Below are 21,271 nucleotides of genomic sequence, written 5' to 3'. Positions count from 1 at the left end.
CCCCCCCCCCCCTCGTCCACGGTCACACACGTATACTCCACACACGCACGTATCGTCTCTCTCCTCTTTTACTGCACGAGGGTTCCCCCTCCAAACCAACCCGGACAACAGAGCCTACCTAAATATCGGGGGATCATGCTAAACGGCGGCAGATCAAAGGGACCGACAGAATCCGGTGGCGAGCTATCATAATAATTAGGCTCGCTCGCGCCTCTTTGTATCGGGATAGAAAAGCCGACGTGGAAGGCCGAGAAGAAGAAGCAAAGACGCAGAAGAAGAGAAAGAAAAAGGGCCACGGACGGTCCGGTTGGTCGAACTGGCCGAGTAGAGCGCTCGGCACCGCTCCTGCCTGCTAAATTGAACTTAAGGGGACTCTAAAAAGATTTTACTGATTTCGGTGAATGAGAGATCGCGCGATCCTCGCAATCCGCCGTCCGCCGAGTTTCGCACCCCGGCACCGGTTTGATTGATTCAATAAATGTTTCTCTACGATTCTTTAATTGCCGGAGCGGTTCGCGTGATGTCGTGTATTAGAATTAAATACAGGGTATCCGTGAAACAAATAGGCACTTTGGGCGAGCGTGTTCTCTGATCCGTTTGGAGTTCATCTTTCGTAGCGAGAGACGAAAGACCAATTGTTTCCCGTATTATGAGTGATTGACAACCAATGTTATTATGCTTGTTTCCGAAGAATAAAAGAGTCTCATTTTTCATATATCTCTAAATGGATTGTGTTTTAGACAAGTTACAATGTGAAACTTGGTCATTGGGATGTCTAATGTCAAAAATTAAGCAGTTATGAATGAAATCGTCTAATCGAATGTTCGTGTAGGAAAAGAACTCCAATTTGGAGAAAGAATATTTGTTGGTCTTGTCTCACGTGTGTCTATTTTGAATAGCTCACAAAATGATACAGCAGAGTTATATGTCTATTCAGATAGACAGAACCCAATTCAATAGAATCATATTTATAATAGTTAATAAAGTGTACATAAAGATAAGACTAGAAATTAAGCTAAAAATATGAGAAAATTATTTGATAATCCCTTTCCTGCTTTCCTCTTTGATCGTATAAGTGTTGACAGGTGAAATTTACTTCTCAGTTTCTCCTCCGGTATCAATTTATCAATATTAAAGACACTGTTACGAAAGTCACATTAATCCTATGCGACGTGATTGCCTCCAAGTACTGACACAATTGTTCCTCACAGGTACACGTCGCGTTTGCGCGGTATGTATTTTTCAGTTATGCTACTTATGTGAAATAACGACTATTAATCCGCAGCAATCTAGATAGGCAGGATGTCGATAGGATTGGATTACACGTTGCATGCAGTCGCGCACAATTTAGTATCGTCGTGTACTGCTAAGCACGGTAAATTGGTTGACGCGATTTATTACAATTATCGGTGCTCACATTACAGGCTCGCGAAATCCGCTTCTGTGAAATTTCGAAGGCACGAAAGCGACTCATCACTCGGTGAAAGCAAATTGTTTCTCGGTATTATATAAATTCATATTTGCATCACAAATCGGCAGGTAATATCGATTTACGACGTATAGAAATGACAGAGAAATATTACGTTCATGTATTTACGAAGTATCTATGTAATGTAAGATGAATTTTCATGCAATTTTTGCTACGTTTCCTTTACGTAACATGGCATTTATAACTTTCATTTATAAATAATTTATAAGTGAAAACTTTTTTTTAATCTTATCCTACTGATAGAGTAGCGAGATCAAAATTATATTTCAAAAATTATATTGCTAAATATTAATATAATAATAATCAATACACTTCTTACGATATTAAATAATGTAACTTTTATTTATTTTTTTATAAAACTGAAATAATTAAATAATATACTTTATATAATGTTTTCAATCTTTAGCATCAATGGAAATTGAAGAGCATGAAAATGTCTCGAAACACAATGTCTACGTATAACGATCCGTCGGATGCGTCCGGTGAAGCAATTCTATATCGGCTAAAAACCACGAACATGTGGAAAGAACAAAAATGACATGCGCCACAGAATTCAGTGGTCTTCGATTCTGTTCTCTTTAAATTGAACCTATTCAATAGAAACGTATACGTACACGCTCGCTTTTTCATTATTTGTCAATTCGTACAAAAGATTATGACAACAATAAGTTATAGTCTGGGTTGTTTGGAATTACTGTAGTTCGCCCACAAATTTCAACACCCATATAAATTCTAATAATAAAACAAAAATATTCTTATTCGACAATAAATTAATAATTCAAAATATTATAAATTACTGCAGTGAATTACTTCAACTTATACATATATATTATATTGGTAGTCTATTATAATATAAAGATAAAACTCTCTCTATATATATAATTATTCTTAATCGCAAAATAATAGAAGTTTTATGCCATTCCTATCTCTATTTACATTTTGCACATATATTATTTATTCAACGTTTCACGACACAGGTATTTCATTACAAGAAACGATTAAGATAATTGATTAAAAAAAAACAGTACAGCATTTTTTTCATTTGCATGTAATAGTTTTTAAACTCTGATATTTCATCTTTGCATATAATAGTTTTTAACCTTTGCAATTCAATAAAATTTATAATAGAAAGGTAATATATATCGAGCAATGCTAGTTGTCAACGAAGATTGTCGCAATTATTATACATAGCTAAATCGATTCTCAAATCAGACTGTAGATAATAATCTGTATATAATAGACGTGATATTCTTTTATTGCAGACCTTACACGATCAATAATATACTGATCAGTAATATTAATTCAGTAATACTGACAATATATACGCATCAATAATTTTATAACTGTATACACAATCAGTATTATTGACAATATTTCAGCTCAGTTTTATGTACACTATAGATTTTACAAGGTTAATAATTTGTCAGTATCAATGGATACTGACAATATTATTGACGGTGACCTGGATTTCTTGATTCTCGAGCATCAGTATCGCTGTGATAGAGGATACTGATGCTCGAGAATGAAGAAATCTCACTATCAATATTCTACATCAATCAATCAATATTAACCATGTATAATCAATAGTATTATCAGTATTTATTGGTACTGACAGTATTATTAAATATGCAAGGTCTCTATAACGGCTATAACGTTATAAAATAGGCCAACAATCATTATCTACGGCAGTAATCATCATTTTTCTTTCCGCATTTGATTAATTCCATGTCTGATTTATTAGAGATACTTTCGTTTGTTGGATTAATTATAGTGTTTGAGAATCTGTCGCGATTACACGAGAATTAAGAATTTCTCTTTTATATACGTTGTGAAAAAAAAACAATACTCTAATTTAAAAATTTGATTGTAGAATATATAATTTTTTTATAAAGTCTAATATATTTCACATTTACAAATTATATCTCACCAGCAAGGCGATAACTTTGTCGCATCGCAACTGGCAGGTATAATTTACACGTCGACATTGCCGGCTTAACTCATCCGCAAGGTCTCGCAAATACGTATTTAAAAAGAAAAACTGAAAATATATATCTTTATCGTTATTTATATCGCGCGTATTTATATTTTATACGCAAATAACCGTGCGATAATACAGGCAAGTAGAAAGACGTGGATAATAATAGAGGAAGTAACTGACAAACGCAAATTATAGAGATGTTACGCATAATGTATAATGCATAATACTACGGAAGACGAGTTAGACGACTACGAGTCCTCGCGTCGGTTCCTCGTGCGGAATATATCGCTTGCTATCAGATGTATTTGCGCGCCGCGCCGCACGTCTCTGAAAGTCGTCCGTCCCGCGTGATCGAGACGCGGCCGTTAACATCCCGGCCGATAATCCGTTCCCAAGACGAGTTTCGCTCGCGGCGGAGGCCGAAATCCACGCTCCGGGTGGGACGAAATCACGGTGGGCCCTCGTTAGTCGCCCTCCGCGTCGTGGAGGGTCAGTCCCACGTCCCACGTCATTCTCTCGAGCGAGAGAACGCGGCTTTCGAGACGGAGAGAGAAAGAGGGAGATAGAGGAGCTTTAAGATAGGAGCTACTTCAGGGTAGAATAAAGAGGGAGAGAGGAAGGAGAGAGAGTAGAAGGGGGGTGAAAGGAAGGAAGGAAGGACGCCCTGGTCGCGCCCGCCGCGACGCTGCGGGATGTTAAGTACGTCTCGTAAAAATTCCATCCCGTGGCAGAGCGGCGGTGCGGCGTCATTTTGCCGTGCCGGCTACGTTAGGCGGGATCCGATCTCGCCCTGCCCACGGATCCGCCAAAGGGGCGCGTTCTCGTAACGGAGGTGGTACCCGGTGCCGTGGCAGCGGCTTCGAAACGTGTTTCTGAACTCGAACGGCTCCACCGTCCTTCTACGCGTGCGCTAAGCCGCTCGTGAGGAAAGCGCCTGCCCAACGCCGGTGCCGGGACTGCCGGGGGATCCCCGTCCACCGTACCATTTCGCGTCACCGGCTTCGACTGGCCTGAGAGGAGGCACCCGGCTGCCTCCTTAGCGCCGAAACTCGTTACAACGTCGACGTATTGACGTTTCGCGCGCGTATCTCGCTCGCTGCGGATATCATCCTAGTGACGCACGGCATCAGAAACGCGTTTCTTTCTCCCTTTCTGTTGTGCTGGTGTGATAGCTCAGTGAGGATAGCAAAGAGGACTGATATTCGATCAAGTTTCTACTCTCGGCAGAAACACAGGTTGTCGTTTCAGGACATTCGAGAACAGAAGCGTTCCACAGTGCGCTCGTTATGAAGCCCTGGTATCATATTTTGGTGTTCAGTTTCGAACGGACGACGGTGGCAGTGCGCTAGAGTGAAGGAAGATCTCACGAGTCGACGTTTGATGGAATGATCGATCTCTCGTCTACGAGTTGATATTTGACGAAAGTCATTGGAGCTTGAAAGAGATGTTTCGACGAGAAATAGGAGACGGATCCGGAAGCCAATGATGTGACTCGTGTGGAGGAGCACGATGACGGAGACGATGCGAGTGCGTTGACAGGTCATCGATAGCGATTAGTGCGATTGGTTTCGTGACTGTGGCTCCCCGCGAAGATTGTCAAGGACTTGAATATGTTAGGCCAGTGAATGAGACTCGATAGACCGTGTGGTGATCCCGTGAACAGTTTTAGAACGAAAGTGCGTTATCGAAAGAATGCGCGGTGCTTGAAGGATTAACTTGCCGTGGCCTCGCGACTGGCTGTTAAAAGCCACCAGGCGAGTGTCTCGAGCTTTTTAGTTTAGCTCCTTCTATATCCGCGCGCGGCATGTGTACCACGGAGATGACGGAATCGTACACGATGTCGCCGTCGACAACGGTATCTTCCAGCGCCGTGACGCCCGGCTGCGTGAGCGGTTCGTCTGCACTCCGACGGACATCGTGCAGAGGCTCGCCGGGTCGAGATGTCCAAGACGACGAAGACGAGATCTCTGTAGGCTGTCCCAGCCCGCTGCCGCTGGTAGTAGCGACACCCAACACGGAAGACGAGTTGGCCTCCTCCAGGGAGGATTACGCCGACCGTCTGAGCCCCAGGAGAACCTATCCACGAGACTCGATGACGGAGGATGAGGAGAGGGATTATTCCCGCAACGGGGAATACAGGATGTCGAACGGACGAACAAGTAGCAGAACTCGCGAGAGCGGTGATTCGGTCACAACGCTCAGAGACGACGAGGAGGACGAGGAAGAAGAGGAAGAAGTGGACAGCAGGACCGGTAGCAACGGAGCAGCGGCCGCTGGTACCACGGTTGATTACTTCAAGCCGCTGAAGCGCCTGAAGATGGTGCAGATACAGCATTCGGATGAGGAGGATGAGAGAGAACGGGAATCCAATGATCGTGGAGTTAAGTCTTTCAGTATCCTCGATATCCTGTCGCATCGACCGAAGGCAAAGATCGTCCGTCCCTGGGACACGACGGATTCCGGTCTCGGCCATCAACACCGTCATCATCTACAGCAGCAGCACCATCATCATCATCATCATCATCAGCACCATCTGCACCACCATCATCACAGTAGTCACCCGAGTCACGCGACCGGACCCCGGGACCTCTCACTGATGGGTATGTCACTCGCGTCTATGTCCGGTTCCATCAGCGAGCCGCCCCTCAGCAGCTCCTCGTCGTCCGGAAGGAGCTCCGTGTCGGATTCCGGTAGCCCGGACCCGCTCGCCCATCATCACCATCATCACGCCGCGCTTCATCACGCTGGCATTCATCCCGGCCTGCATCATCCGGCGCTCCAGCAGCCGCAGCAGCAGCAGCTCAAGAGGAAAATGCCGCAACAGCACGGTTCCCACGCTGGCCAAAACGGCAAGAGAACTACAGGGCAGGGCAGTCCCTTGGACGCGCTCTTCCAAATGACCAGCAAAACCTTCGACGCGGGCGAACACAGTCAAGGTGAGCCTTCACAGATTTTCATATTTCTTTTGTTTGTAATATATCCTCCGAACTTGTACTATGTCCTCGAATTACATTTCTGATTCAAATTAAAAGGACAGTTTGGAGAAAATTGCTATATCAAGTTAACGACAATTCTTGAGATGTGGCTGTATTAAATTTTTCTAGGAACCAATTTTGTATTTTAATGAAATGTCTAACGTGTTTTACGATTTGTTTAATTATCAATAAACAAAAATTAGTAATTAGAAAGATCAAAAAACACGAGCTAATTTTTGCTTAGCAATCTCGAGCTAGAAATTTTATGTATTTTAATTTATTAATAAACAGTTTTGTAAAATCAACTGTTATTTAACAGATTAGCTTAATATTCTAATTATATTTCTCTATATTACATAATTTTATTATAATACAATGTAGATAAATAATCCTTGAAAAAGAAATATTATACATAGAACACTTTAATTTTTATCTTTATATTTTATCCTTGGTATCATAGCAAAAATAATTGGTTAATGATTGATTGATGATAATAAATACGAAATTATTTGAAAATTGATTATCCTATCAGATATGATTAGACTAAATGAAGAATCAGAGAGAGTTCCAGTAATGATACTTATTTATCTCAATCGTTGATCTTCCCATTAAGTAATTCTCGCTCAGTAAAGTACTGTTCTTAACACAGCACTTAAATATGTTGGGCACACTATATATTTGCAAAGTTTTTATGCGGTATGCTGTGTCTTACTTTGCGTGATATAAGGCGTTCACGATTTAAGTCAAGCGACGGCAACATCATCTAACTAAAACAGTTTCGAGCGAATAATCTTATTTTTCATTTTTTTCGTTTTCGCCTTTAATTGCGACGTGTAATTTAAATGTTCATGGCGTCATGGTTTCTGCAACATCAATCTCTTGCGGAAAAATACCTAACCGTGATATAATCAGCTATACGAAAGAAATGCAAATCGTTTGACGATGAGTTTCGGATATTCGGCCGTGCAGTTTCAAGATTGCTTAAAATACCACCGTTATATCGCGTTTAGATCCCGAGAAATGAGATAGAATGGGTGCAAAGCGTGTCTGTTGATCGCTTGCGAAACCTATCGCTCGTAATCGGTTAAATATCGGTGATGAATACGGGTTTTAATTTTGATTGATGCACTTCAAAAGAGTCACGAAGCGCTAGCCGCGCTCAACTCTTTCCAAAGCAGTGCTTTATTTTATTCCTTTATAGTCCTGTAACCTGACATACGGAACGTTTCGAATTTCGTGGCGCATTAGGTGTGGCAGGTGCCAAAAATACGAGTCAGCGAACGCTAATCCGAGCTCACTCGCTCGAATACTTAGGATCCGCAATCTTTCCGGACCTGTATGCCGCATCGTAAGTGACGGATCATTTATGAGTATCTAATATTAGACGTATAATACAATACCAACATTTCCATAAACTCGTAATCAATGAATATTAACACAATAGACGTAAGTAGGCAAAAAAGACTGCGAAGAATATATGAATGCACAAACGAGAAAAAAATAGAAAAAAAAAGTAATACGATAACAAAACATGATTCCTGCTATTAAATGCAATTTAATAATCGCAATGTAAATCGCAAATTATTGTAATATGCAGTAACACACGTTACAAGTTACTTCCATTATATTTAACATAGTATCATATCTATTAATATATGTGATCTTTGTGGCATCTGATTAATGATTTACTCTTTCGATCATCAGTTTTTAAAGTCCTTTGATTTTAGTGTTTATAAGATTTCATGTCTTTGAAATTAATTGCATTCAATTACGCAAACTGTGTATGTTTATCCAATAATGGGACGCGCGGGTTAATTAATTATTGTTAATATATATTGATTTTGCACGTTAATAATGATTATTAATAACGGATATTTACGTTTTGAAAGACGCATTATTCGTTTCATACAATGTCTGAACGATAATAGCAGATATGCAAGAATAGACACCTCTTTTCCGTTGTTCTCTTCGGGTTTCCGCATGACGGAAATACGCCGGGCGGTGAGTGTCGATCGAGATCACGGTTAAAGACCTGAATCGACGTGTTATGACGATCTTTAACTTTCTATTGATTCCTCACTCGTGGATCACGCATCTGCGATGTCCCGAAGCGACATGTGAGAGATTACCACAGTGAACAGCCGTTTCTTCCGTTCTGCTCGGCGCGTGACACACCTTCGTAATGTCAATAATAATGGCTTGTACAAGCGACGACCGGAAATATTTTGTAATTACCTGCAATATTTTTCGCACCGTTCTCACCAAACGAGTAAACGAGTCAACGAGTTAATTGTTTCGTTATGTCACATGTTTGATAATTTGCAAAGCCATTAGAATTTGTAGAAACTCACAAATATGATGTCAATCTTCTATTTTATAATATTCTTTATATGCAAGAACGCAAATGACTTGCTGTCGACATTCCACACTGTAATTTTAGTAATAATAAAATAACAGATATAAATTCTTTTCAGTATTTTAAAGATGCTTATTAGCATCAATAATATTAAATTGCTTGTTTCAATTTAATTTATGTTATTATGTATTCCAGCTACAATTTCGAACTGTGTTTTAAGACTGACAAATATTCGGCGCGCAGTTTGCTGGAACTAGAAATTATAAAAATTCACACAGAAATATTATTAGGCACCAAGGCCCCGCCTTGACCGAAAATGGCCTTGTTTGCTTAATTGTGTTGAAAATAGCAGATGTTACAAATGAAACATTATTTATTATTGTCGAAAAATTTAATTTTAAATATTACACTGAAATAACTAACGTCAAAAGCAGGATTACTCAATGGAAATTTTTCCCGCGTAGTTTTTACGTCAGAATTAAATGAACGTCAAAGCTCATTCGGATATTAAGATCGCAGGCTTTTACAAAAGGAAATTAATGCACGATCCCAGAGGCGAAATCACTTGACGCTTAATGCGAGTGCCGCGTATTGCGTTAATCGCTTTTCAGAAGCACGTTTCCGCGAATGGTACTAATATTAGCGGTGGTCGTTACGAGCTATACGCGCTGCTCTAGATGTGCCGTAATTAAATGACGAGATTTTTTTTCATACCTAGCGCGCGCGCGCGACGAACGGCGACACGCGTTTCACAGGCTGCGCTTATATACTTCTCCCGAACGGTATTATTATTAGGCATACACACTCGCGCGACGTCGATGCCGGGAAGTATTAGCTCTCAAAGGAGAGTGCTATGAGAGGTTGCCGCGACGATTGATGACATACGAGGGACAAGTGCGCGATTACACGATCAGTTTAATAGATAAGTACATCGGTCAGTCGTACGTCGAAGACCGTGCACATTTATCATCACGCGAATATCGATCGATTCATCCATTCGATTGCTTTGTATCGAACACTTTATCATGGAATATCATCGTATATTAGGTGTGCGAAGAGTTTACAGCGTTTAACAGGACCATGATATCGTTCAATTTGATGTTTGGATAGTGCGGGTACTCTCGATTAATTCGCAGTGACACCCTTTCACTTCTGTAGAATAGAAAAATTACTCGCTATCGTTCAGATGAATTGCTGTTTGTTATAGAAATAAAAATAAATATTCGTTGCATTATACAGGCTGTTCGCGAACTGATGGAAAGAGAGTGAGTTCTCTACATGAAAAAATAAGTTGAAAACTAGAATTCAGTTTTTTCATATAATAAGGCTTTGTGTTTTCAAGAAAATCAGTTTTACATATTCGACGAGTACGAATTAAATTGATAAATTAAAGCACCAGAACGTGTTAGAAAGTATTTATAAAAATTTATTTCGGAAAATAGAATTATGTATTCGACGCAATGAGCAACATTTCCAACAATTTATAAATTAAGAATGTTTCGTGAATATTTTGTTTTTATTGTGTATTCTCGATCACCTAATAATATAGTTAAATACACTTGTATACCTGGTGAATATTTATAATATTTAAAATAAATTTTCTCGAAAACTAAATTTCATATAAAAAAATTTTATTTCATGTTTTTAATTTATTTTTTCATGTAGAATCACCTCCTTCTTGGTTGAACTACTAGTTCACGAACATCCTACGTATCGACAGAGTAAATGGCAGACAAGCCACTAAAACAAAAATATATTTACATACATACTTTATCTATTATCTATAATATTATTGCTTACTTCACTCAATTTACGTTTTCATTCGAATTATCCTAGTTCAACAATCCTAATTAAAATTAAAGTCGGATCCCATACATTTATTACGTCTCCTCTCTATTCTTTCAATATTAAGCGAGCTTTCTCATTTTATAAGTGTTATCACGCAAATGTGACAGAGCAACGCTTATAAAACAAGCGATAAATAACGCCGACACTGTAATAAATTTTTAAGCTTTCAGTTATCGCGCTACCCTTAAAAAATATGGAAATTTACAGAATTGGAAAGTCTGCCCGTTTTCGATCTTAAAAATACATGGCCCTATTTTCTCGAATGCGTTGGCTCACGCTCGCTTCTGTCGGCACCAAAAAGTATCTTTTTCTTCGAGGGATTTTATATATATCGAACCTGCGGCGAACAATGATCACGGGAATAGAGTCCTTAAAAGTATCACTCACCCTTCTGATTTGGTTGACGTGTATATGTATATTGCTGTACCCTGCGTTATTACATAAATTTCTAATTTTACGATGATTATTATGGAGTTCGTCTCCGGTCTAGTGATCTTAATCCCGGCGACGCTATGGCGAATCCGATTTTGTAACAAAGTGGTCCTGAGTTACAAGAAACGAAGGGTTTTACGAGCCTTTCCGAAGACGAGTCGAAAAAAGTGCCGACATCAACGATGAGTTACATCTTCACCTTACGACCGGCATGCAACCAGATTTCTGCTGTGTCTAGGTCTTTGTCCAAATTTTCTTTTTCGGCGCTCAGATAATTGGATTAAAGAAAACGTAACCAAAACAGAGACGAAGTTCGTGTTTATACAAGTGTGCGCGGGATATGCTTCCTCTAATTATCACTAGAAAATCCAATTTTCCGAAAGGTTGCATTTTGACTGTCAAAATAAATGTGGTTCGCACTTCGGTAAATGTGTTGGAATGAAAACGCGTTCAATTCGAAAGCGGAAGATAAAGGACAACAAATAGAGTTTTGTGTTGCTATTAAATATATTATATATTATATATTTAGGTTTACGAAAAATGTTGAAATTATTTGACAATAAACTCGTATACAGAGCGTCTTTTTCTTTGAAGACAGTTCCCTTCGTCGGGATAAAGAGAATCCTGATAAATATACAGGGTGCCTTAAAACTGACGATAAATATTTTAAAAACAGATTTTTTGTAACATTTTAAGATGAAAAGTCTAGTACGAATATGTCGAGGCTATGATAGTTTTTAAATGGGAAGAATTTAAAAATTACAAATAACGGAGCTAGAATTTCGCTCAAGAATGTCAAAATGGCCACAGTGTAAATCACACTAAATTTTGTTATTGTCAAAGGCATGAAGTTCGAAGAAGCACCTTCACACTGATCATCTTACCATCCCCAGGAGTACGTTCAAAACTCGATTCTGTCAACCCGAATATCATTTTATCCTTGTTGTTTACCGAATAATGAACAAAGATAAAAGATACTTGGAGTTGACATTGTCCAGGGTTGCCACAGATCGGGAAAACCGGGAAAAGTCAAGGAAAAATGTAAAAAGGTCTGGAATTTTAAAATTTGCTCACAATTTTCTTGAACTGCTCCTATTCCAGATAATTGTTATAATTTTTTAATATTATATCTGACATTTATAGTGAAATATGTTCAAAACTCGCAAATGATTTTAATAAAATAATTAAAATTTATATTTTATTCAGTATTTTTATTTGATCGCCCTTTTTTGTAATTGCATTTTTTTCCTAATACTAATTTATTTTTTGTTGGCTTGAATTTGCACCCAAAATTTTAGTATGCTATTAACTTTTTTTATTTTTAATAATATAGGCTGGCTTTCCTACAATTCTTGACTTTATATGTGTTAAAATTTACATATTTTATATTGGAAAATTTTCCATTTTTTTTCATGTGGAAAACCTGGAAAAGTCAGGGACTTTTAAAATTCATTTTCTGTGGCATCCCTGTTAAGTCATCATAAGAACAGTAAGATCAATTAGATAAAAATGGTGCTAATGGTCGTCCCTCGCGCATGACCGTTCTGCACAACTAACAACATGGCGCACCGATCAGTTTCTTCTATTCAAATACTAAGAAAACTAAGCAACTTCGCTCTTACAGGTGCTCAACTGACAACATGGCGGTTATTTAGCAATCGAAGGTATCGACACAGAGTGGACCTACTGTTCTCACTTATATAGTGATATAGTTCAGTTTTGGAACGCATCCCTGAAAGCATGAAATTCTAACCCCATCATTCGTAATTTTTAAACTCTTCCCATTTAAAAATTATATCTCGACATTTTTATATCAGACTATTCATCCTAAAATAAAAAAAAAATCTGCTTATAAAATATTTATCGTCAATTTTGGGACACCTTGTATCAGCAATACGACCGGCATGCCTCAGATTTCTACTCTACCTAAATCTTTATCCAAATTTTCCTTTTCAATGTTCAAATTATTGGGTTAAAGAAAACGTAATTGATGTTATCAGTCTTACCTCCCCGCCAGCAATTGGAGTTTTAAAAGTATTGTTGATATTTTAATCGTGAAATTTGGTAAATAAATCTGTAAAAAATAAGTAAAATACAATTCGATTTCTATATGATATAAAAACTCGTTGTTAAAGAGCTTTGACAAGTTTTTCAGATTTTTATATAATCCGAAACAATAAAAAAATTACTGCTTCTCAAAGACCCCTATTGCTGACAGAAGAGTTAAAATTCACATTGCTGGCAGAGAGTTATGTATACATTTGTATAACGAAATCGTGCATCAAATACGCCACAATTGTCGCAAATACGAATGTTTGCGTAATCACGTGCGCTGGGTTTTTCTCGTACTTGAGATGACGTATCGTGATTCCGAGCACACGAGAGACGAGATCGGTGAGGTACCTCTTTAAAACGCCGCGCCGCCTTTGCGACGAAAGGACAGTTTGCGCGCCCGCTCTCGTTCGGGGTGTCCTCGATAAAAAGCACGTATTATCCCGTAAGACGGGCAGGACACGGATCGTATACACGTACGCACCCGTGACACGTGTTACGTGCCATCGTGCGTGAACAACGAGCCAAGGCGGTGTGCGTGGTACATGCGTGGCACACACCGGGGGCCGGGGTGTACGTAATTTTAGGCCTACCTATACACGTGTAATTTATTACGTGGCTCGGGTAGAGCATATGTCTCATTTGCATATAGCGTGATACAGAAAACGCGCGGCCCGCGACTTCCGACGGTGTGAACAATATGTGAAAAATTTCAACAAAAGGTGTAGCCTCCTCGTCTTTGTCGTGAAGGAGCCGCGTGTCCTTCCTTCGCTTTTTGCTCCCTTTTTCATCCGTTCCCCTTTTTTGCCGCGTCCTTCGAGAGGACGTCTCTTTGAGAAGACGCGACCGAGAGAGTTGCGCAATTTACGAAAGCGTCCCAGTGCCCTATCGCAGTGTGTAATCTGTGCTAACAGACGCAAAGGTATTATCGTCAAGGTCCGTAAAACCACATTTTGAGTGGCTTGTATTCATGAAAATCCAACTTCTTTCTTTTCAAACAGAGCCTATAACGATTTATTTCCTCAAACGGAATTCCTGAACGTGGAATAGATGCGAGGCGGACGAGGTTAGACCTGACACAAATTAACGTGAACAAAGAGATTTTTTATTTCTATTGAGATATCGTAGCCGGATTACCATGCTGTCACTTCTCTTTTTGTGCTTCTCCTGTGCTCTTCAACTTCACACTTGCGTGACCGTGAGGTAGAATGAGAAGGCGAGTAGCGCGCAAGAGGAAAAATGGCAGATAATACGAGGATCGTTTACTACCGAGAATTTCAGAAACGAAGATGACGAGTCCAAGATACTGTGTACCTAACGTATGTTTACTTAACTTACATTAATCTCGTATTGCTCCAACTAACGAGGTGTATTAATAGACAACCGTGATACATCAGCGGATGCGTAATTTGCCTCATTTTCTAAATCACGTCCTAATTATGTTTTTTCATGGAACATCCCGCCTCGAAAGCGCTACGAACGCCAACTGACCGTTAGTACGTGAAGCAAGAAAACCATGCAAAATCATCGAGGTTCTTGGAAATTAACTAGCGATACTGATTGCTACATTTCGATGTGACTGATTGGTTGAGTGTCGGCAGTTGGAAGAACTACGCGTGAATGGCAAAAAGATAATGCTCCGTTTGCTCTATACACATACTTCTTTTCCTATGTAATTACCTTTTACCACGATATGTGTAACCTAGGAAACTTTTTTTAATTTCATCAAGTAGTAAGCTAGTAATAAAATATATGTAGTTAACTGTCTAATTCTACTTTATTTTCTTGAAAAATAAGATACCGTACAGTGGATTATCTTTGACCCAAATTTTCATAATACCCAGATAACATGCATGTTAAAATCGGAATACAAGACATCTTGAAAATATCTTCAAGACGTTTCAAGACATTTTATATCCTGATTTTGGACATGTGTGCTGTCTCGTTATATTAAAAAAAATTTAAGATAAACAATCTTATTTTACAGTACCTTACTTTATATGTTCTTTAAAATCATGATTTATTTTTAAGATTTGGATAAATATATGTTATTGCTATTTTTATTTACATTTATATTTTTATACTTATTTAACATTTGTTCAACGATTAAACAAACTTTTTCAAAATAGTAAATAATACTTTCACGTAACAAAAGTATTAGATTTCTATTTTTCAGCCGAATAACTTATTATTTAAAATATCTTATTTGATTTTACTCTTGAAATAACCGAGATTCTCAGTTTTCTTCATTTTTAACGCGTGCGCGCGCATTCCCCTGAGATACTAGAAGTGAGTCCGGCCACAGGATCTCATCTCCGTACTCCGATCACGCTCCAACGAGGTCCCAAAGTTTCTCGATATATCCTCTCACCTACGCTGTACCCCGCTATCCCGAACTACGCGATAAAATGAGTTGTTCGCACGACACGTCGGCCGGCCGGCTGGCCTCCGTGGACCCGCGGCGCGCTGCGGTCTTCCGACTCCGGAATTACAAATGATATCGAATCGAATCGCTCGTAATATTATTCGATACGTGTTCCATTATCTGACCGAGGCTTCGAGATTCAAATTAGATTACCGGTAGGTCAGGCTCTCGCACACGAATACACGCACGAGAAGGAGAGGAGGGGGCCCTACAGGGAAGCCCTGCGGAGGGAACGACGAGCACCGTCGAGAGCCCTAGAGGAGGAGCCTCACGGCGGGAACGACGGAGACCCCGCAGCCGCGGATACCTCAGGATCCCTACAATACGGTAGCCTCACGTATTCGCAATTTACTTCTGATTATTATGCTCTCTATACTTACGCGGCATTCTTATTTCTCCCCGTCTCCCCTCCCCCTTTCGCTCCTCGAGTCCATAACTCGCTCCGACGATGCCCCGAACAGGGAACCGCGGCAGGGCATCGATTTACGGGGTTCGATCGTTACAATCCCGATGCTAAGCCTGCCGGTGGGCCTTGCCGGCCTTGCCACTCGCTTTTTGAGAGACTTTTTTGGTAGCGTCGTGAATATTTACCACTTTGTGCGATTTTCATCGTGTGAAAATTACAAATACACGGAGAGAATTTTTTCTTAGAGTTTACCCTGAAAATATGATAGTCGTGGAATAACATTGTATTTCCAAGAATTTTAATGTAAATCTCCCTCATTCGTTAATAAAACTACAATAAAGTATAAAATAAGTTTGATTAATTTTACTGAAGTGCATGGTAAAAATTGTTTAAATATCGTATTGTATCACTATACTACCATATTTTCGGGGTATATTTGAAAACAAAATTCTCTCCGTGATAGAAACAGGAAATCATTGGCCGAATTTTAATGTACTTTATTCCTTGCGATTATTGGCAATAATTTTCAGTAACAATGAATAGCTACTTTAATTTATATTTTTATAATAATAGCTAAATAAATTCTTTCACACATCTTCTTTATGCTGTTGGCGCGATGCTTAATGACATAAATTAGAAATTCATGGAATAGGAAACGATTCCCGTCTAAACAATTCCTATTTTCTCACAGCAGATGTTTTCAAATTTAAACTCGCTCTTTTTGTGTAGAACGATAAAAATTGATGCGATACTATAAAACGAAGATTGAAAAAATAGAGCAGAAGCATATCGTTGCCTTGTTTCGCATGATACTCGCAAGGACGAGCAAGTGACGTGGACAAGGACTTTTCAGTATGTTTCGCGCTTCAAGTCTCGCCGAAGTGGGTTTTTAACTACCTGTCCGAGTTTATTGCACAACTTAGGTAGGTGCTTACTGCGAGCAATATCTATGTACGTCGTAAAAGCTACAAAGTCGACCGCGCGCCGACTACTGCACACGTCATAAACAGCTCGCCGGTCAGTGCCGCTCGTTTCTGCGTTGTTAATACGTGCTGCAAGAGACAGAAAAAAGGGAAGAAATCTGGAGAAAAATCAAACTGAAGCAAACGGAGAATGGAGGAGAGATTGAACACTAATTTTTGTCGGGTACATTAATTTTGTCTAAGTGGAAGAAACCTTGCTATCGATTTATTTTCTATTGGATGAATCGAAATGTGAAGATCTTTTTTACATGGCATAAGTTTAATCTATTGTTGTGAATTTTAAAAATTTCCGAAAATTTGGCAATATATTGATGTAACTGTATATGTAACGTCCCGGAAAAATCAAACAGGTGTAATTTTAATGAATCTAAAAGTTTGATATTATAAGTGCACTGAGAGCTTGAATCCTCTTTTTTGTTCCTACATGGAAAAAACGGTTTTGCTGCAAAAATGTTTAAAAAATTTAGCTAGAGACACAGATCTAAAAAGAATTTTATTATTGGACTATTAAAATAATTAAGTACGTTTAAACTGATTGTTAGAATGTCAAAATATTTTGCAGCATTATCATCAATGTTCGAGTGTTTTACGTAGTTCTTTTGATGGTCCAACAAAATTATTTTCAGATCTGTATCATTCTAGCTAAATTTTTAGATATTTTAGCAAAACCTTTTCATGTGTTGTATTATACTTCTTATAAATTCTTTTATATTTGTCTCTTTAATTAATACAGAATTTATTATTATACCAGATAAATTTTACGAGACATAAAAAATTATTTTTATCACGCGTACATAGTAAAATCAGATTTTTGGAAAGATTGATGCATTCGTAATATTGACTGTTTCCGGCCGGTGAGCTCTCGTTTTTCTTCCGAAAACACGTACATTAATCACGTTCGAGTATGGCGACACGAGTCGTAGTGGCACTCGAGTTTCCAGCTCTCGTCGAAAACGAGACGACGACGATGGCCGGAGGGGTGGGTCCAGCAGTTCGAGTTGTTGTGACAGTTTGCCGAACAAACAAAACACCAGCCCTCCGCCCATTGGCTACTTGATTCCGGATGCCGCCAGAACTTTTTTACCGATCGTGAGGCGAGGCACCCCGCTGCGCTAAGTGACCATTCGTTTTTGAAATAAGTGTGCAGCTCTTTCGAGACACTCGACCTCGGCGAAACGAAAGCGGCCGAGCTGCGTGCCGTTTTCAACTCTGCTTTCTTTACTTCTACGGGCAGAACAAGAATCAAATTACATCGCGCCCGTTCTCTCGAAGCTGCGATGTGTGCGTTTCAGGATTGCGTCTGTGAAAATAATGCAAATTACGTAACAAACGCAGGCGAAATAATATCGAATTTTATTACAGATATTTCAGGTAAATGAGCGGTAATTTACCCGTGAGTTTGCGGGTAACCTAACTTTAAGAAAACAGTTTTAATAAATTGATTCTAAACTATACTATATATATCTAAATTGATTCTAAGATATATTTGTATAAGGTCGATATATCTTGATACTTTTCTACGAAATTCTTATGTCACCAGAAAAATTGATGGCATTTTGATTTGCCCTCCTCGGGTATTTGCATCTAAAATTGCATTAGAAAGAGGGAGTTTAACAGTTTCCTCTTCGAGGAAAGAGAATTAGATAGCTATAATTACTTTATACAATAAATTACTTTCAAATAACAGTGCGATACAATTATCCAGAAGTTCTCCACTTTCTATAACTCGGAATAATATCCGGAGAGCTCATCTAATCATCTGAGTTGTTTTGTTTCCTTAATACATTACTTGATCAAATCTCTCATTATTTGATACATGATCTCTCTCTCTCTCTCTCTCTCAAATTTATACATTATATATTTAACTCAAATACAACTAGAAAACATCTAAAACATCTTGTTTGTAATACAAAATTTAAGTAAACCTCCACCTTACGGCAATTTATAGAAGAAGGTTTAAAGCTTTTTTACCTATAATTTAGAACCTCATAGTACTTATCATATACAGATTGTACAATTGTCCAAAAATTTTCGCTTTGAGTCTAAATGACTCGTTGCTGTATATAATCGAGGTTTAATAAAGAATATTTAAAAATGATGAGAGATAGACAGTCTCGTAAAGAAAAATCAGTTTTCATGATTCAACTAATCAAAAAAGTTACAAACGACGTTCGCGAAAGCTGTTTATATCGTACTGTATAAAAAAAAAGAAATATATACAGAAACGTTTGTATGGACTAGCGAGGAAACGTCGACCAATTGACATTTAAGTTGCTTTTCTCTCGACATAAATTACCATTCATTCCAATCCAAAGCTTCACGTGCAATACCTCGTGAATTCAATCGAAGCGTCGGTTTCAATTGGGTTTCCCCCTTCACGTAACTCGCGGGAAAATTAGCCGGGGATCTGCGAACGTATGGCGGGATCTCGCAGTTACTATCGCGAGGAAATAATTCTCAATTAGCTGCTGGAGATCGCGGCCTGCTAAGTCGTATTTATGTCCGCCGGTGGCGTCGACGTGCTGCCTTCGGATTTATATTGGACCGAGCCCGGAGATTTATGCGACCGATCCGTCTCAGTTTGTCCGTGGATCTCCACGCCCCCTTCTCGTCCTTGGCCATCATCCTCGATAAAATCCTCCTCCCCCAGCTTTCCACCCCTCTACTAGGGTGATATCGCGACTTGGACTTCTGTACTTACGACACGCAGGTTGTGCAGAAGTAAGTGATTTTTGCAGATTTTATTTGTGCGAATTTTTCGTCATTCTTTCTTTAACATAATTTGAATTAGATATAATTTTAAGCTTAATAAACGTTAATTTTTTCATGAAATTCATTATTGTCTTTTATTAATCTATCAAGATTGATTTATGTCATTACTGTTAAAAGTCATAGTTAATTTATCACCGCAATGAAACGTTCATTCAAAATGATGAGACATGAGCGAGATCACTCCCTTGTGGGACGTTCCAAGGATTTCTCAGTACCGGGGGCAAATCATCACCGACCCTCGAGACCAAATAGAAATAAATTCGGGGCAGATTACACGCTTCGAGTAACTGTGCACGTCAGGGGACGAGGACAAGCACGTGTTCCTACGCGTAAATCTTCCTGGTCTTTATTGACACATTCGTATTGTTAATGTTTTCTTTTCGAGACTTCAATCTTGTCTAATACTAATACGTTATGCGAACGTCACGATAATACAAGTCCTAATTAAATACGATATATAGAAAGAGAAAAAATTGAAAGTATCTTTAATGCATTTTTAAATGTATATTTTTTCTGAAAGCAAACCTATGGGATAAAATATAAAAGAATAGGATTTTACATAAAGAGTTTAATCTACTTTTTTTATATATACAGTGAGTGCAAAAAATATTCGTACAGAAAAAATATTAAAAAAAAAATTTTATTTTTAAAAAGTAAATATTATTCAGCGAGAAATGAGTCATCGAATTGATGTCTAATCGATATCGATACGATGATTTCAACACTAATTCGACGTCGATTCGACGTTTAATTGATGAACATTTCTTGCTGTGTGTGTGGGTAATTAACAATTTATTTATAAAAAATACAATAGATTGTATATGTTTCTTAAAATTATATCCACCAAAAAGATGTGTATTAATTATAGAAAATATATCATCTGAAAAATAAGCGAAAATTAAAAATCCTATTGTTTGGATCTTCAAAAAGTATTCGTACAGTCGAAAAATTTAGCTTCTAAAATCAGGAGTACATGCAAAGCTTGTGTTAGAACAGAATATATTAATTGTATAAAATTGCTAATTAATGTCTATTTTTTACAAATAAGGCTTTTTTTATAAACAAAATTCCTTGTACGAATACTCTCTGCTCTCACTGTATGTACATACATAAAAAATTTATGATATAAGATATAAGTTTTTAACATCATTTAACAGTAATTTAGAGACATGGCTCCAATGAATGTTAATAGATAAAGGATATTAGAGAACGATTGATTTTGTAACTTAAAGAAGGCAGACTTGTACAGCCGATTAGAATTCTCAAAATTTTTGTCCTCCGACGACCGGATGTTTCCTACACATCATGATTCATTTAAGAATCGACAAGCTAGTCCGTTGGCGGGCATAATTTCGCTCGCGCCGTCCGGTCGCATTGCCGAAAAGCCGCAAATTGTCGCATAAAACATCGTTTAGCACCCAATCCGCAGCCACAGGAAATTCGCACGCTCGACAGAATTGCATATATAGCGCGGTGCCCTCTTGAGGTCCTCCTCTCGCGCGGCGCAGAAGAAAGGACGTCCGTCATTCTCCGTCTCCCTCTTGCCGGGGCACCG

The 21,271-nt window shown here is 38.6% G+C and overlaps 1 protein-coding gene across 1 annotated transcript in view; it reads left to right on the top strand.

The window, feature by feature from the left end:
- The first annotated feature begins 5,199 nt into the window (after window positions 1–5,199).
- The window catches only part of LOC108760689 (muscle-specific homeobox protein tinman), a 53,742-nt gene continuing 37,670 nt past the window's right edge, over window positions 5,200–21,271 (top strand). Inside the window, exon 1 of the mRNA XM_018506772.1 lies at window positions 5,200–6,403. Within this exon, the coding sequence (XP_018362274.1) occupies window positions 5,272–6,403 (1,132 nt within the window). The 5' untranslated portion in view covers window positions 5,200–5,271. The remainder of the gene's footprint in view (window positions 6,404–21,271) is intronic.

This window comes from Trachymyrmex cornetzi, unplaced genomic scaffold, assembly GCF_001594075.2.
Source record: "Trachymyrmex cornetzi isolate Tcor2-1 unplaced genomic scaffold, Tcor1.1 scaffold23, whole genome shotgun sequence".
NCBI classification, from domain to species: domain Eukaryota; kingdom Metazoa; phylum Arthropoda; class Insecta; order Hymenoptera; family Formicidae; genus Trachymyrmex; species Trachymyrmex cornetzi.
The sequence above is the reverse complement of the archived record's forward strand: the minus strand, read 5'-3'. Positions and strand labels throughout refer to the sequence as shown.